The sequence below is a fragment of the Takifugu rubripes genome, chromosome 5, assembly GCF_901000725.2.
Source record: "Takifugu rubripes chromosome 5, fTakRub1.2, whole genome shotgun sequence".
NCBI lineage: Eukaryota > Metazoa > Chordata > Actinopteri > Tetraodontiformes > Tetraodontidae > Takifugu > Takifugu rubripes.
The window spans coordinates 4,216,275-4,231,987 of NC_042289.1; the positions used below are offsets into that span (position 1 = coordinate 4,216,275).

The window sequence follows — 15,713 nt, forward strand, 5'->3', positions numbered from 1 at the left end:
CTTTCCTCACTATTATGCCTACATATTAAAGCACATGTTCTGTTGTCTCCAGTTCATGACACTGCTCACATAGATGGATGCTTCTCCACAATGTATAGCATATTGTCTAAGTTGCTCTGCCTAATTCTTAACCTTGTTATTATAACCTGCTCTTTCCTGCTCTTTTCCCTTCTCCTTGATGCATTGTCCCTCCTTTTGTATTGGAAAGAAGATGCCTCCCCTTGACCTCTGTTTCCCCGCTCTGTTGCCACTGCTCATTTGCTTTTACCCACACAACACTCTTGCCTTCTGACTTTGATCTTTAATTTCTCTGTCAACACTGCTCCTCTTCTCTGCTTCCTTTGCCAACCTCTCTGCCCTTTCATTCCTCAAGATCCCCATGTGAGCTGGGGTCCACAGAAACACAACACAAAGCCCCTTCCCTGCACATTTCCTCCACTCTCTGATTATATTGATTACTAAATTTTGATGAGCTTTTGATGCTCCTGTTTTGATGCTTGTTAATGCTGATACTGAATCACTACAAGTTACTGCCTTCTGGATGTTGTTCTGATAAACCCACTGAACTGCCACATGAATTGCAACAAATTCAGTAGCAAATACACTAATGTAATCTGATGTTCTTTTGCTATACTCAAAGTTTCTAGAAAGTGCAGACACAGTTGCATCTGTTTGTGTGTCCTATATATGTATATAGACTTTAGCTAATTGTCCAGGACGGCAAGAATATTTGTCATCGAAGTTCTCGGCTTGTTCTCAACAGGTCAGTGTTGTATCCAAAGCGGTGGGGAAGTGAAGGGTGTGTCAAAAAGAACATGCACTTTGCCAGCAGATGTTAATGTTCAACAAAGTCTCAAAGTTTAGAATATAAACTTTAAGTGGGAAGGCAGAGGAAACAAAAGGGCGGACCTAAAATCTGAGAAGTTCAAACTGGCAAATATAATCTTACATGGGAATCAATCAGGGAACAAAAACCCAAGAGGGCGATTGTGGCAAAGGTGGGAGATGAAATTAAGTTGTTGCTGAAAACCCTAATCTGGGGAGTTTTGCCCCAGGAATAGTTCTGGTGAACCAGGTGTGTTAAAAAAATGGTCCAATGTTTCAGCTCACCAAAAGGCACGAGACAGTGTTTCAGAATTTTAGGAAAACCTTTTTTATGACCATGTTTCGCATTAAACTTCTCAGGGTTACCAAAAATGGCCAGAATAGAGGTGGCAGAGGCTGGTGTAGCAGCGCTTGAGGGGAGGGAAGTGAGAGGAAGTGGTGTTTTCAGTCTTCAGGGAGGCAATCACCACGTTGATGGGGGCATGAACACGCTGTGACTGGAAGCAATATTATCAATCCCACTATAGCAATGCTAAAATGCACATCCACAGTGTATCCAACGTGCACACACAGTTCTCTGCTGTACAACACAGTAAAACTGGTATTTTGAAATGGGGACCTGATTTTGTTTTGAAGTCAACAGACACACAGGCATCATAGGAACAAAAACACACACTTGGAAGGTCTAAAGCACATGATGGGGACTTCAGGGAGACAATTTGAACAATTTGGTTTTCATATAGTGGCTCAGGCTAATTGCTAGCATATTCGTACACTGTGCAAAGCTCACAGGTTAAGTCACTCAAACACACCATCAGACAAACCCATTGTCTTGGTAGATGTTCTGACTTATCGACATGGAAACAGGTTGAACTACTGAGCAGGAGGATTTTGAGTCCCAAGTCTTTCTGCCAACAGTCGTTAATGAAGGAGGGTCAAACAATGGCTCTGTATGAGTGAATGACACTGGTGTGGGATTATTTTAATTTATTGGATCAGAACCTGAGATTATAACCTGCCAAATGTCCACTATAAGAAATGAAATGAGTTTTTCTCGCTGTGGAATGATTGCCCTCTTAATTCACATGTTAGAAGTTATTTTATTTATCTTACACAAGATTTTCCAACTGAGATTCATACTTGTAAAATGGATGATTACACAGTTGTCACATTTATTGATCTAACATCATAGCACTGGCATTTTTTTTCTATTCACATAGGCAAAAATCACAGATATACTTTGATTTTTATTGTCCCACTGTCTCCATCTTCTGGTGTTAAATTGTGGTTTTCAAAAGTTTATTTCAATGAAAACATTTACAATTGTCAAGAGAGCTGCCCTTTCGTAAGTTTCTTCTTTTCCTTTTGTCAACGGGACAACCCCAGTGTCCCCTCCTGGACACTGGGGGTCTTACAGGTCCCCAGTGGAGTGACGGGCTGTGCCTGGGTGCTGCCTATTAAATGGCACAGTCCCCGTCTCTCTGTCTCTCTCAGCGGGACGTCCCGGCTGCTGGCTGTGCTGACAGTCTCCGCTTCTATTCTGTTATTTCCCTGGACATTCCTCCAAGCCATCGTTTGTAGATTAGTGTTTGCTAGTGATTTTGTTAGCACTGAAGCCTCATCTGTTTCACTTTCAACAGTCAGTGAAGGTTAGAGCAGTGTCCAAAATCTGCAGAGGTGCACCTTCAATATGGGGAGTAAAATATTCCGTCTGATAGATGTTATTTCTGTTTGAATCTCTGGTGGATAAAATCCTCTTCAATTAATCTTTGGGTCTTGTAATGGTTTCATTACAAGGGACATTCTTAGGTTTTCTTTCTCAGTTTCTGTCATGCTTCCTGGAATTCTCTTTTTCATTCTTCTTTTGATCTTCTTCTCATTGTCTGTGGTGAAATGAAATGGAAGCACAATTAATAGATGCTGTCAGGTGTAAGCCTTCAGAAACTTGTTGATCTGTTCATAACAATAGACTGACATAAATGTTTCAACAAAAGTAGTGAAACGTACGTTTGAGCACCACTGCTGTTGTGCAGATTAGAAGAAAAACACATGAAAATGTAACAATGCTCAAAGTTTTCCAAAATGGCCAATCAACAGTTGCGTAAAGAATTTCTCTTCCATCAAGTGTGTTTCCATCTGAAATGAAAGGGAAAATTCATCATTATTAATTAAAACACAGTAATAAAAATAATAATTATGACTGTAAGCTAATAATGTTGATGCTGACAAATGTAGCTGACACAATTTACACTATTGAAGCAGTTACATTTGTTATTTTCACACAGCTCTCCTCCAGTATTTCTCAAATCAGATGTTTCAAAACACCTCAATCATTTGAAAATTGAGCACAAAGTTAAATTTCTAGCCTGTATTGTTTTGACTCAATAACCACTAATAATAATAATAATAATAATATAATTCTGTGCCAAAACCATAGAAAGGTGGGCGCTGAGCTGCTGCACCGCCCCCTGCTGGCAGAGAGTGGTTCTGTACATTCCACTGCCTGTACCAAATTGTAACTCTGTAGTAGCTCGTTTCTTTCTGGAAACATGTGAAGCACGTTAAATGTTGTTAATTAAATGGGAAGAAAAAAAACTGTGTTGAGACCGAAAAATCTCTAAAATAAGTTTCAACAGCATCGAAACAGCCAGAAAAGACCAGAGAATCACCAGGAACGTTTCAGACCTCCTTCATGAGGGACTTTTACCAGAGTACCCAACACACCAGAACCCCCCCCAGCAACAATAAGATCCCACTGGCCTGTGTGCAGCCTGGATCATGACTCAATAACAATCATGCAGCAGCATGTAAATGTAAAGTTCTCACCCCACATGACAGTGATGTTTCTGTCTTCTGTTTGGACAACACAGCCATAGATGTTGGTGTGGATCAGGGGGACCTCAGCTGTCAGGATGAGGATCACTGATCCATCCCCAGAAGGCAACGGGCCAGTTACAGTGATCCAGTTTGCCTTGGTGGCCCCGTCTTCAGTCAGAGACACTGAACGCACTGATTTGTCAGTACTGGTGACGTGGCACTTCAGCAATGCCCTGGTTAAATCAACAGGTTTGGCAAACACACGGAGATCTGCAGGAGGATAGAAAAGGTGATGATCAGGGTTGTCTGTTGTCACTCTTTGAACAGTGAACCACGTGTGTGTGTGTGTGTGTGTGTGTGTGTGTGTGTGTGTAAGTTCACCTGTTCTTTTCTCAACTTCTCTTATTTTGATCTGATGGATCATTTCTGGACATTGTTTATTGATGAAGTGTCCATAGAAATGGTTCCGAGCCTCATAGCTGTTCCACGAATCTTTAATCATTTCTGCAGAAGGAGACAGGGCTTTCCACTTCTGAGCTCCAGCATCAAACTGAATGAAACCCTCTCCATTCACTGCCCAGTTGTCAAAAGCAGATTCGAGCCTCTCGTCTGACGTGATGCAGCCACGCCGCCGCTGAACATCTACAAGGATTATTTCATGTAAAATGTTCAGTTCATTTTCAACAAAATAAACACGTTATAAAGCAAATGTGCTACAAACTTACTCCGTGTGTGATTGATGAATTTAGAAATCTCTATGAGAGCATCAAAAGCATCATTAAGGGCCACCTCACAGGTCCCAGGTAAGTTGTGGGATTCCAGGACGGGTTTGAAGTGTTCTTGTTGTGTCCCACTGTCACAGTGAGAGATCACAACTCCATCAAACTCTGTAACTTGTTCAAAATGGAGCCCAGATCCAGGCTGAACACGTCCTGTAGACAAGAACTCAAGAGAATGGGAACCTGAAACACACAAACAAATGGAGTCAAAACTCTGGACCCTCACAGTGGGATCAGCGGTTCTGATTTTTTTAAAAGAGATGAATCAACATTCAAAAACATTTAGAAACTAATAAACTTTCTAATTTCACATGATTGATCACTTCAGATTAATCTGTTTATTCTTTACAGGATCGTCAGTGCACAAATGTACAGAAAAGGCAGATTTGAACAGCAAAGAACTTAGAAATAAGAGTAAAAACATTCAAAAATAAATTTCCTCTCCTTTATTAAAGCTTCCACAGGACTAAGGACATTCACTCATGAAGATGTTGCTCATGCAAACACATCTTCAGCCAATAGTAAATAGATCAAATGAACTTCACATCAACAATTTTAGTTAATTAAAATAATTCCTTAATACCTTAATGGATTACTATGACCTGGCTGAATGAAAACCTACATGGAAATAAACATTAACATTTAAATTTACGTTCAGATTTGGGTTAATCTTTGGCATTTAGGCTCATAATATTTTTTAATAAATTAATTGTGATGGTAAGCGTTGAACACAGAGCTGCCATTTCCAGAGGAGTCCCTCTGAGCTCTAAATGGCAAAATGCTGAGTGGAGTGGCCTTAATGCAATTCTTTAGGTCTGCTCCAACAGCCAAGTCCTCTGAGAGGTCCAGATGTGGAGAGCAGGGTAGGAACGCTTCCAGAAAAAGCCACCTGAACAAGTGCATTTTCCACACATTTCAAATTCTGCACAAAGGCTACAAGAGACGTCCAATGAGTTAAAGTAACTTGGAATCAAGCGTTAGACTGTTGTTCAAAGTACATAAATGGAGGAGTTTAAACCAATGTGTCATAAGAGACCCAAATTCAGTCTCTCCCTTGTCTTTACAGATACTGCATCTCTCACCAAAGAAGAAAGACAGCAGAAAGTGACTTTACTAAAGATATCCAAAAAAATAAGAGACGAAATGCAGCAGGTACAGAAGATTAAAATAGTTACAACCAATAAATAAGGTTATGGCTACTAAGTACTCCCTAAGAATGGGGAAATTTGTTCTTGTGTAACATCTGCTTCAGTGCACTGTGTTGTGCTTCAAGAATGAACCTTTTCATGTGTTTTTCTTTTTCATGTGTTTTTCTTTTTGCATGTTTGTTTTTAATTGTGTTTTTCTTCTTGTTTGCACTTGTGTGATTTTTATTCAATTACATACACTTCTTTGGTCAATGACATATGGATACAGTTGGTTAAAGTTTGTCTGTTAAAAGTATTGATTGGAGAATGTTTGTTATCTTTTAAAAATGTGGCGAGAGCAGTTCAAGTTAACGCCTGAATGGTGGCCAGCCCAACAGTACTCGTGCTTTAATTCTTTACTTACCATCAAAGAAGCAAAACTAATTTTGTATTATCACATAAAACAGCATTCAGTTTCACCTTTTTGCAGTTAGGTTGTTGTCTGATTGTACCTCTGCTAAGGGGTTGTATATCACACTAATCATATTCTTTATCAATTTATTTATTGCTATCCACACGTTTCTGAATCAAATAAAGAATTGAAAAAAGGTCAGCCTGTTCATAAATTAACTGCAAAAATATTTTAAAAATATATGTAACTACATGTTTTTTAAGTGGTTCTATTGTGCTTTCTCTTTCGGTTCTATCCCATTCTCTTTCACTTTTGTGCCTCGGAGAAAAACCTTTGAGCTGTGATAAGTTTGAGGTTGAGCTGTTCGAACTTACAAGTTTAAGTCTATTTCATTACTTTGAGAAAATATTACCTACCACATTTGGCTGCTGACAGGTAGATCCACAGAACCAAAAGACACTGGTTCTTCACCTTCCTGTGGCTCATACTCCCCGAGAATGGAGCCATTTGTTATTTCTCAATAGCCGCAAAAAGATTTGTCACGGAACTTCTCAGCATGTTCTTAGCAAATGAGTTTTGCAGAAGTGGTGGTGTCCAGACAAGACGACCAGAGAATAGCTGATGCTGAACTTCCATTATGTTGAACTTCGCAAGTCAACAAATGTGACTTGTTCTTCCGCATTTGTTAAACTGATACAGCCCTTCCAAAAACATATACTACTATCTAGATATAAAAAAGGGAATACAATATTGTTGCTTATTACCAGAGTCCAAATGAATACGAAGGTCCCTTAAAATGTCAATGTCGTGGTGATCGGGGTTGTGTTTAATGTTTTCTTTCAGTTCTTATCGCGACCTTTCCTGGTTGGACTACAACTCCCATGACTCCCTGCTCCGTAGCGGTGGCGAAGCGCTGGGTGGGTTTGAACGTCCGTAGCGAGCGGGAGCGTGACACCCGGCCTGACTGCTGTCTACGCTGCTCCATTCCGGTACTCCCTGCATTCGGTTTAGAGAATCCATGATAACAAAATTAAAACAACCAAAGTGGTCAGACTCTGAAGTAAACTTATCTGCCTACACTGTGGTTTCCGCGGCTATTTTCGTGAGGCCGAATGAGCCATGCTTTGTCACGCGTACCCGCCGTAGCATATTGGGTGCAATGTATTAATTTTATTCTTGTTTGTATTATTCTTTTAAGGACAATGTTGTTCCGGTAACGGAGTGGCATCAAACTGCATTAGTGCGCCTTTGTTAGGTTTGGGGTTTTGATGGCTTTAGTTTTGCGGTCCGTTGCTAATGCTAGCGACAACTGACAGTGCAAATCTATGCTAAAACGCGTGTCGAGCACGTCTATTGTGAAGCCAAATTAAATGTTAAACGGTTGTTTTGAGTGTGTTCACAAGTTTCACAGCACACACAACTGTAATTCCGAAATATATTAAGACTTGTGCTCAATGTCGACTATTGTATCATACACTCAGCATCTTTATTTACTGATGCCTCGTTAGCTACAAAGCCAAGGACCTTAATCTGTTTACTTTATCATTTTAAGATTTGCTTCCATTTTCTTTGATATTTAGACTTTTTGCGCTCTATACTGCTTATGTTTAGCCATTTGAATTTAGTGTGATGGTTTATTTGTTTTGGTGCAGAAGGCTTCTGTTTGTTAGATTAACTTCTGCACATATCCCACTAGAGCTGGTATTGACTAAAATGTTTAATATTTAACATTATATTGTATTTAGGGCGTGAATGTTGCAGCATGCAGATCCTTAGACACAACTGCAGGGCAGGATGAAGGCATTTAATAGCGAAAACCTCTTTTTTGCATGTTTTGGAGCTGTCAATCAACTTCAAGTACATGAAAAACAATTAATGTTCAACATATTTAGACTACATCAGTGCTCACTGTGTCTAGAATTGGCTGACATCAAGGTTTTCATCAAGCAGGGTTAAATGAAATTATGTTCACCCTTCAGACGTCACCATGGCGACAGACATCGTTGCACAGTTAGCCGACTCTCTGGCCAAGACTGTCGTAGAGGAAAAAGAGTTAAGTTACAAAGGCCAGGGGAGGAAGCTGGATGATGCCCATTCAGGTGAAAATTACTCCAATTATTCACCGATCACACCCATATTTACTTAAAATTATATTCAGACCTTAGTTCTACAGTATCTAATCTTGTCAAAGTGTAAGCCCGTCTTTTGTTCCCTGTCTTCAGTGGAGGAGATTGTGAAGGAGATCCAGGACTTTGATGGTTTGCAGGCGCTCAGACTGGAGGGCAACACAATCGGGGTGGAGGCAGCTAAGACCATTGCTAAAGCCCTCGAGACAAAGAGCGAGATCAAGGTATTTAATGGTGGAATAAATAAAACATTGAATGTTTTCTCTTTTCAAACAGAGAATACTAAAAGATATTTATGGATTTTTCAGGATAGATGAGATTATCTGTGGTCTAAAGCTATTTTTAGCTGATGAAGCAATTTGGCTTCATGTTATTGTCAAAGTATTTCGGTAGGGGGCTTCCTCATCTTAGGTCTCAGTGCCCAGCCATGTCTTTTGAGTAACATGTTTGTGACTATATGTATATGTGCCTGTATATGCTACTAAACTGTATGAAAAGCACCATGCAAATAAAGATTGATTAATGGTGGTATTATTACAATCATGATAAAGGTGGTATATATGTACTGACTGAATCAATCTATATAGTCCTGACTATGACATTGACTATGATCTTGGCTGCTTCATGGTGTCATTTTTTCCAACCTTTTAGTGCTGTTACTGGAGCGACATGTTTACAGGTCGTCTGCGCTCTGAGATCCCCGCCGCCCTGGTATTGTACCTGCTGTCCACACAGTAACCGTCTCTCCAGTGGTCTATTACACAATGTCTTTTATTTTTTTTATTGCTCCTTGTTTTGTCTAGATTTCCCTTGGAGATTCTCTGATGCTGGCCGGTGCCCGGTTGACAATATTGGACCTCAGTGACAATGCGTTTGGACCAGATGGGGTGAAGGGCATTGAGAAGTTGCTGAAGAGCTCTGCTTGTTACACATTGCAGGAGTTACGTCTCAACAACTGCGGCATGGGCGTCGGGGGTGGAAAGGTATGTCGTGGACAGATGTTCCTATTCTTAAATCTTGTCTGCAAATACAAACACTCTGGTCTCAATTTCCAATTGGATTGAACCTGTTTCAGTGCACTCCATATCTGACTACGACTCATATTGCGTATGGAATTCGGTATTTTCTGGCATGTTTATGCCTTTATTTAGAGTTAAATTAGACAATGTATAGGCGCATGCTCCAAAACCCCACCGCTGGCATATGACCCCGGAACAAAAACATTTAAGAAAGCCGCGTTGGCATTCAGCGTTCTTGTCTGCCTCTCAAAATTAACTTGCCCACAAGGGATATTGTGCATGTTTTCTGCACAGTAAATAAAGTGTATGTATGATTATTTATCATTCTGATATTCAAAATGTGGGTCTGCCACCTGACTCTGGTTGTTTATTACGTGATGTGATATATCAAGCATTAAGAGGGCCGTATTAACCACTTGGAGTTGAAGAGGACGTCTTCTTGTCAGTCATTTGGGTTTCTCCATTAGATGCAAACTAGGACAAGGAAGGACTTTTGACAAGGAGTCCAATTTTTAGCATAGCTCGATCAAACTGTGCATGTAGCCGTATTGACTTTTGGTCCCCTTTCAGATCTTGGCTGCTTCATTGGTTGAATGCTATGAAAAATCCTCTAAAGAGGGCGCCCCCCTCAGCCTAAAGGTTTTTGTCGCAGGGAGGAACCGGCTGGAGAATGACGGCGCTACTGCCCTTGCCCAAGCCTTCCAGGTATACTCCAGACAATTTAAACTCCACTGTACGTTCCGTTATTTGACTTCTTGAATTTTTCCACTAATGGGCAATAGATTTATTTATTTTTTATACAAAATATTATGACAAGAGTGAAAATGAACTGGAAATATGATTTGGATGTTCCAGATGATGGGCAGTCTAGAGGAAGTTCACATGCCTCAAAATGGTATCAATTATCCGGGTATAACAGCCTTGGCCAAAGCCATGCAGCACAACACAGGCCTCCGCATCCTCAACCTCAATGACAACACCTTCACTGAGAAGGGAGCTGTTGCTATGGCACAGGTACAGTCAGTTAATGTCCATTGTGTTGTGATTAGAATTTCCTATGAAACTTGTTTTAGATTAATCTATCCTTTTGTTTGCGAGAATAATTAATAATTTTTTAAATGGGTCAAAAACATTGTATTTCCTTTTTTAATGAGTCATTAACAATGACGATTATCTGCCTCTGTTATTTAATATTGGTTGTTTATTAATACAGTAAATGTCAGCCCTGATCCTGTCCTGCTCTCATAGATAACACATGATCACTTTATGGATCATCTTGAGCAAAAAAAATCTATAGACAATGTATAGACAGAATGTCATGTGTTCATATTTGGAGACATGTAAAAATGTTTTTTCTGGAAGGTTAACGATGTCCAATTAACTGAAACATGCAGGCTGTAATAGTTGTAATGTGTTCCTCACTGCTACGTCCTATCTCTAGTAAATATCTGTCTTTCACAGGCTCTTAAATACCTGAACAGCATCCAGGTGATAAACTTTGGAGACTGTCTGGTGAGGCCCTCAGGAGCTGTAGCTATTGCAGAAAGCATCTCAGAGGGACAACCTATCCTCAAGGTGGCTTTAAAAGAATTCTATCTCCAAAAATGGTAATATTCATATTAGATAACTTTGTAGTGTGTAATTTCCTTCTTTTCTATTTTATTCTTAATTTTTTCCCAGGAGCTCAATCTGTCCTTTGGTGAAATTACAGAAGAAGCTGCCTTGGAGGTGGCACGTGCAATAAAGGACAAGAGCCAGCTGGAAAAACTGGATTTAAATGGTACACTCACACCACATGTTCATTTTGTTAAGTCTGACATTCCAACTACTGCTGATTGCTTTGTTTTTACAAAAGTTGGTGGAAGTAAAAATCGTCTGGGTTTGTTTTTGTCAGGCAACTGTCTAGGTGTGGATGGCTGCAAAGCTCTCATAGACTCCTTGGAAAGTATGAACATGGCTGAAGTTCTGGGATCGCTGAGGTAATGGATAAGATACTTTTATTGTCCATGTTTTGGACATTTAGATGAACCGAAATACCGTTTATCTTCTCTCTAGCTTATCATGCGTTAAAACTGAAATGCAAAATTAATAGAATAACATAAAATAAAAATATAAATAAGGCAAAAAAGGGGTAAATAAGGTGCCAAAAACATGAATGTACATAGAGTGAAATACAATGAAGTGAGAGAGGTTGATAGAATAAACACAGTCAGTAATACAGAAATGTCCCTCTATGTGCAGATTTCAAGGGTTTTGTGGAGTGCATTTCAGCAGAGTTAAGGTCCTGGGGCAGGGGCAGGAGTTGGGGGAGGTAGTGGATGGAGTTCAGCATCCTGGCAGCCTGGTGGATAAAACTGTTTGACAGTCTGGTGGAGCGGGCCCGAAGGCTTCTGAACCTTCTCCCTGAAAGCAGGAGGCTGAAGTCGGGGTGTGAGGGGTGGGAGTTATCCTCGACAATGCTGATGGCTCTTCATGTGAGGCGGGTGTGGAAGAGGTTTGTGAGGGAGAGCAGCGGCGCACCAATGATCTTACTGGCTGCACTCACTATGCTGCAGAGTCTCTCAGCAGGAGGAGGTGCAGCCTCCACACCACACAGTGATGCAGCCAGTGATGACGCTCTCAATGGTGCCTCTGTACAAGGAGCACCTGATGGGAGGGGGCACTTGTGCTCTCCTTAGTTTGCGGAGGAAGTATTGGTGTGTCTGAGCTTTCCTGGCCAGCTGTGTTGAGCTAGTTGTCCAGGAGAGGTCTTCAGATATGTGTACCCCCAGAAACCTGGTGCTGCTCACCCTCTCCACAGCAGCACCGTTGATGGTCAGTGGGGGATACTGTGGTGAATGTGTTCATGCTACTCATAGACATGTTTATGTACTTGTTTAAACAGAAGGTAAGGAAAGCAGTTACTGGACTAATTGTTAAATGTCAAATCTTTGCGTGATTCTAGTCATCGCCACTCAGCTCTGGTTTTGATTTGCCTCCAGCGACGATGATGGTGAGCCCGATGATGATGATGACGACGACGACGACGATGAAGATGATGAAGAAGAATTGGGTGAGGAGGAAATAGAGGAAGAAGAGGAAGAAGATGACGAAGATGATAAAGAAGAAAAGACAGACAGTAGCATAAAGGTTGGATCCTTGGTGAATTTGTGGCATGAAATACATTTCCTACCAGCTGTGTTATCTACCTTTATTCTGTAGAGTTTTGTAGTAATTATTTATCACTTATAGAAGGCTCTTTGCTCCAGCAGGTATCTACCCCTCCGTCTACTCGTCCACCAGACGTTGCCTCCTTCCTCAGCTTCCCGTCCCCAGACAAATTACTTAAATTAGGGGATCGGAGAGCAATGCTAATTGAGGAGCAGGTAAAAAGATAGTTGTTGGGGGAGGGGGGTCCATAAATCTAGTCAGCTTTGATCATAGCGAGTCAGCCCCAGATTAAATACCCCATGTTTGTCCCTCTGAATAGGTGGACGTATCAGATGTGACAAAAACAACGGAGGCTTTTCTTAAGATTGCATCTGTGTACAAAGAGGAGAATAGTGAAGTGAAGGCTGCAGTGTTGGACAGCATTGGTGAGTTCCTTTGAAGAGACCACACACAACCATCACAGAATGTTAGTCACAGCATCATAGCCTCATTTGAAAATAATATGCAGTCCTGCTGTGCAGCTTAAAGAGCTGAGATGTACTCTGTCAGCTAGTCTCACTCAGCAGGTGCTACAAAAAAAAACAGATTTGATAACATTGTAGTATGAAAGCTGCAGAAACGTCTTCAAGCATGTTTTTTAATTTCCAACATTTTTCGCACTGGAGCTTTAAGTCTCTTTTTTAACAAAGGGTCGTGGTTGTATATCCTTGCACAGATAATCTTCTAAGGAAAGCATTTACCTCACCATCCTTTCAAGGCTACAACTTTGTGTCGTCTTTGTTGGTGCTGCTTGGCCTCATCAAGGTATGTTGGCTCTGGATCAGCTATAATAGAGGAACACATCTCAGTGTCGTTGACATTTATACGTTTGGTTCTGTCCTTTTGGTGTCCATTTTTCTTACTCATCCTCTTGGTTTCTCAGAGTGAGGAAAAGGTGAAGCCTGTGCATGTGGTCCCGGGTCACCTCCAAGCACTGGAACATGTTGTTCGGCAGGACTACTTTCCTCAGGAGAGTGTGACAGTGCTGCAGGCCTTCATGTCCCGGTAAGGGCGTGACAGAGTCATCCAATCGTCAGGGACATTAAAGGTATAAAATACGACATCTGCTCTCCTGTCTGCTGGGTCTAAGCACATACTACACAAGTTCGCTTTTGCACGTATGCTTTTACATGATGCTGGGGATCGTATACTATTGTGGTGTTGAAGCAGGTTATTGAGACCTTTGTTCCGTGGCACGGTTAAAATGTTCACTTTGCTGCTGCAACAGTGGTTCCTTCAGGCAAACAAGTGCTGGTCAGATCATATAAAGGTGCACTTTTGAATAGCTAGAAACAGCCTCGCTACACATGAATTACCACGATGGCAAAGTATTTATTCATCGTTTTAGCATATTATAATTGTAAAATATAAGTGGGTTGTTGATGACATTCTCATTCTTTAACACCATATTCAGATTTCAGTGTGCTTTTGCACTATTATTAAGTGTTTATGAAAATGGAGGTGTTGAAGAATGTGGGTGCTGACCTTAAATGAATCAAATTTGGTGTTAAATGGGCTTTGCCTGTTTGCTCATGCATGTATTTTGTATGAACAGTTACATACAGACATTGGGCCCGATTCACCAATATGTTCTTACGAATCTTCTTAGATTCTTTCTTAAGTTGTCCTTAAGAAGTTTTTTAAGAAAACCCTACGTCGGATTCATCAACGCGTTCGTAAGCCCCAGAATTGTTCGCAGCTGTGTTCTTAGACTGATGAATGCCATCTGTTCGTAAGTTGAAAGCGCGTGCCAGGCGAGTCTAATTAACATACGATTAGCATAAGTCACCGCCCACTAATGCCCATAAAAGGAACTGCAGCAGGACCCTGTAGACGGAGCAAAAAGCAGCCAAATGCCCAAAGCGAAATGCCCAAAGCTTGCCTCTCCACGCCTGATTTCTGACGCCGTGTTGAACAATCAAGAGAGGATGGCTAACACGCTTGATAAAATTGCCTCAACCCTGATGACTATAGCCAACACGCTTAAAGAAATCAACGAGAATGTAAAAAAAGAAGAATGTAAAAAAAAAAATAAACGTGTAAAAGCTGTGCTCGGATTGTGACAATAATGCATTTTATTCACAAACGGGCAATTAATCGCGCTCGAACGTGAACCGCGTGCCTGCAGTCTGGCCCCATCATTGCGTCAGGACGCACATCCTCACGGGGTTGTGGCTCTGTGTCCAAACACATCCAGCGCCCCTTTAACATGCCGATGGTGCGTTCAATGGTGGAGCGACTGCGCGCATGCATCTGATTGAATAAAACTCCTGTGGAGTCTGAGGGTTGGTCAGTGGTGTCAACAACCAGGGAGCCAGGGCATATCCTCGATCCCCTAATAAAATAAATCAAGATAAAATCAAATAAAAAGACAGTTTTGGCATGGTTTCCAATTTGGTTGATTAATGTTAAGTCATTGGCACATTTACGTAATTTTAAAATTCTCCGTAAATCACCAAAAATAGGAAATAAACAAATAAATAAATAAATATGACAGAATTATCATTGTAATATTGAATTTTATTGAACTGCACAAGAGAAGAAAACACAACCATGCCAACATGTCGGCACTGAAATGTGCGCAAGAGTACTCCTGAGTGTTCGTAGGATTTGTTCTTACCTACGAATAAATCCAGGATAAGAAGAAATTGGTGAATGCCACAATCTTCGTCAACTGTTCGTAAGTGGGACTTAAGAACAAATTTGTTCGTAAGAACGCTTCGTGAATCTGGCCCATTGTGATCAACATTACAGAGCAGCCAGTCGTCGTTTTAATGGTTGACTCTTATCATTCACAGAAACAACAAGGCTCTGGAGTCCTGTGGAAACGCTCGAAACAGTCTCCAGTCAACACTGCAGAGAATCAGGCCTGAAGGCTGAAGAATTACATATGCGTGCACCATACACACACGATCTGGTCTGTGGACTAACATGCTCTGTGTTTAGCTGTTATCAGTTTCCTTAAGGTGCGGAGGAAGTGACGTGCACCGTGCATAATACGCAGACGAAGGCACTGACAATATTTTCTCTTTATATTGCTTTGAATCGTGTTCTCTCATTTCCAACTCAAATTCCTCATGCTGGCATATGATTGGATGTGGCAGAGATTACACTTGAGTCCAGATTCATAAAGCTCTGAGCTGGGCGTGAAATATCAGCAATTGTGAATGTATATACCGGTATTACTCATCCAACTTTTACTCTTTATATTTTATGTGGATAAAATTTTGGCAGTGTAATTGCAATCTGTGTGGTTTGATGTTCATTAAGTAAGATTTGGGAAAAGCAAAAGGCATTTAATAAACTATTTTTTTGAATCTAATGAATTGTGTTGTTGAAAAAATAAATTTGAGTGGACCAAATGGACATTTCTCAAAATCTTTGGGGTTTCATTAGTCCTTCCTTCCAATAAAGTAATT

At 40.8% G+C, this 15,713-nt stretch overlaps 1 protein-coding gene and 1 long non-coding RNA gene across 5 annotated transcripts; one reads left to right on the forward strand and one right to left on the reverse strand.

Moving 5' to 3' along the window:
• Positions 1 to 1,905: 1,905 nt before the first annotated feature.
• On the reverse strand, positions 1,906 to 3,710 carry LOC105419825 (uncharacterized). 2 transcript variants are annotated; one of them, XR_003888472.1, is made up of 3 exons: positions 3,652 to 3,710; positions 2,833 to 2,961; positions 1,906 to 2,708 (listed from the first exon to the last, which is right to left on the reverse strand). It is a non-coding gene; the product is annotated as an uncharacterized lncRNA (long non-coding RNA). The 2 variants fall into 2 exon arrangements; XR_003888473.1 differs by having other exon boundaries at positions 1,906 to 2,417; positions 2,790 to 2,961.
• A 3,114-nt stretch (positions 3,711 to 6,824) lies between these two features.
• On the forward strand, positions 6,825 to 15,657 carry LOC101061032 (ran GTPase-activating protein 1-like). 3 transcript variants are annotated; one of them, XM_003964447.3, is made up of 16 exons: positions 6,825 to 6,949; positions 7,940 to 8,059; positions 8,183 to 8,310; positions 8,738 to 8,797; positions 8,890 to 9,069; positions 9,676 to 9,810; positions 9,961 to 10,119; positions 10,567 to 10,680; positions 10,786 to 10,885; positions 11,000 to 11,084; positions 12,087 to 12,234; positions 12,354 to 12,470; positions 12,575 to 12,680; positions 12,971 to 13,059; positions 13,178 to 13,299; positions 15,093 to 15,657. In XM_003964447.3, exons 2-16 carry the CDS (start codon positions 7,948 to 7,950, stop codon positions 15,172 to 15,174), a joined length of 1,737 nt encoding a protein of 578 aa, XP_003964496.2. In that variant the 5' UTR covers positions 6,825 to 6,949; positions 7,940 to 7,947; the 3' UTR covers positions 15,175 to 15,657. The 3 variants fall into 3 exon arrangements, with proteins under 3 accessions (XP_003964496.2, XP_011602057.2, XP_011602058.2); XM_011603755.2 differs by having other exon boundaries at positions 12,357 to 12,470; XM_011603756.2 differs by having other exon boundaries at positions 13,178 to 13,342; positions 15,093 to 15,656.
• The last annotated feature ends 56 nt before the right edge of the window (positions 15,658 to 15,713 follow it).

Bases quoted from the DNA above. Each gene is read 5' to 3' on its own strand.
- LOC101061032 (XM_003964447.3), top strand. From the start codon at position 7,948: ATGGCGACAGACATCGTTGCACAGTTAGCCGACTCTCTGGCCAAGACT. The intron at 8,311-8,737 runs GTATTTAATGGT...CCAACCTTTTAG, and splicing joins AGACAAAGAGCGAGATCAAG to TGCTGTTACTGGAGCGACAT. The intron at 9,070-9,675 runs GTATGTCGTGGA...GTCCCCTTTCAG, and splicing joins TGGGCGTCGGGGGTGGAAAG to ATCTTGGCTGCTTCATTGGT.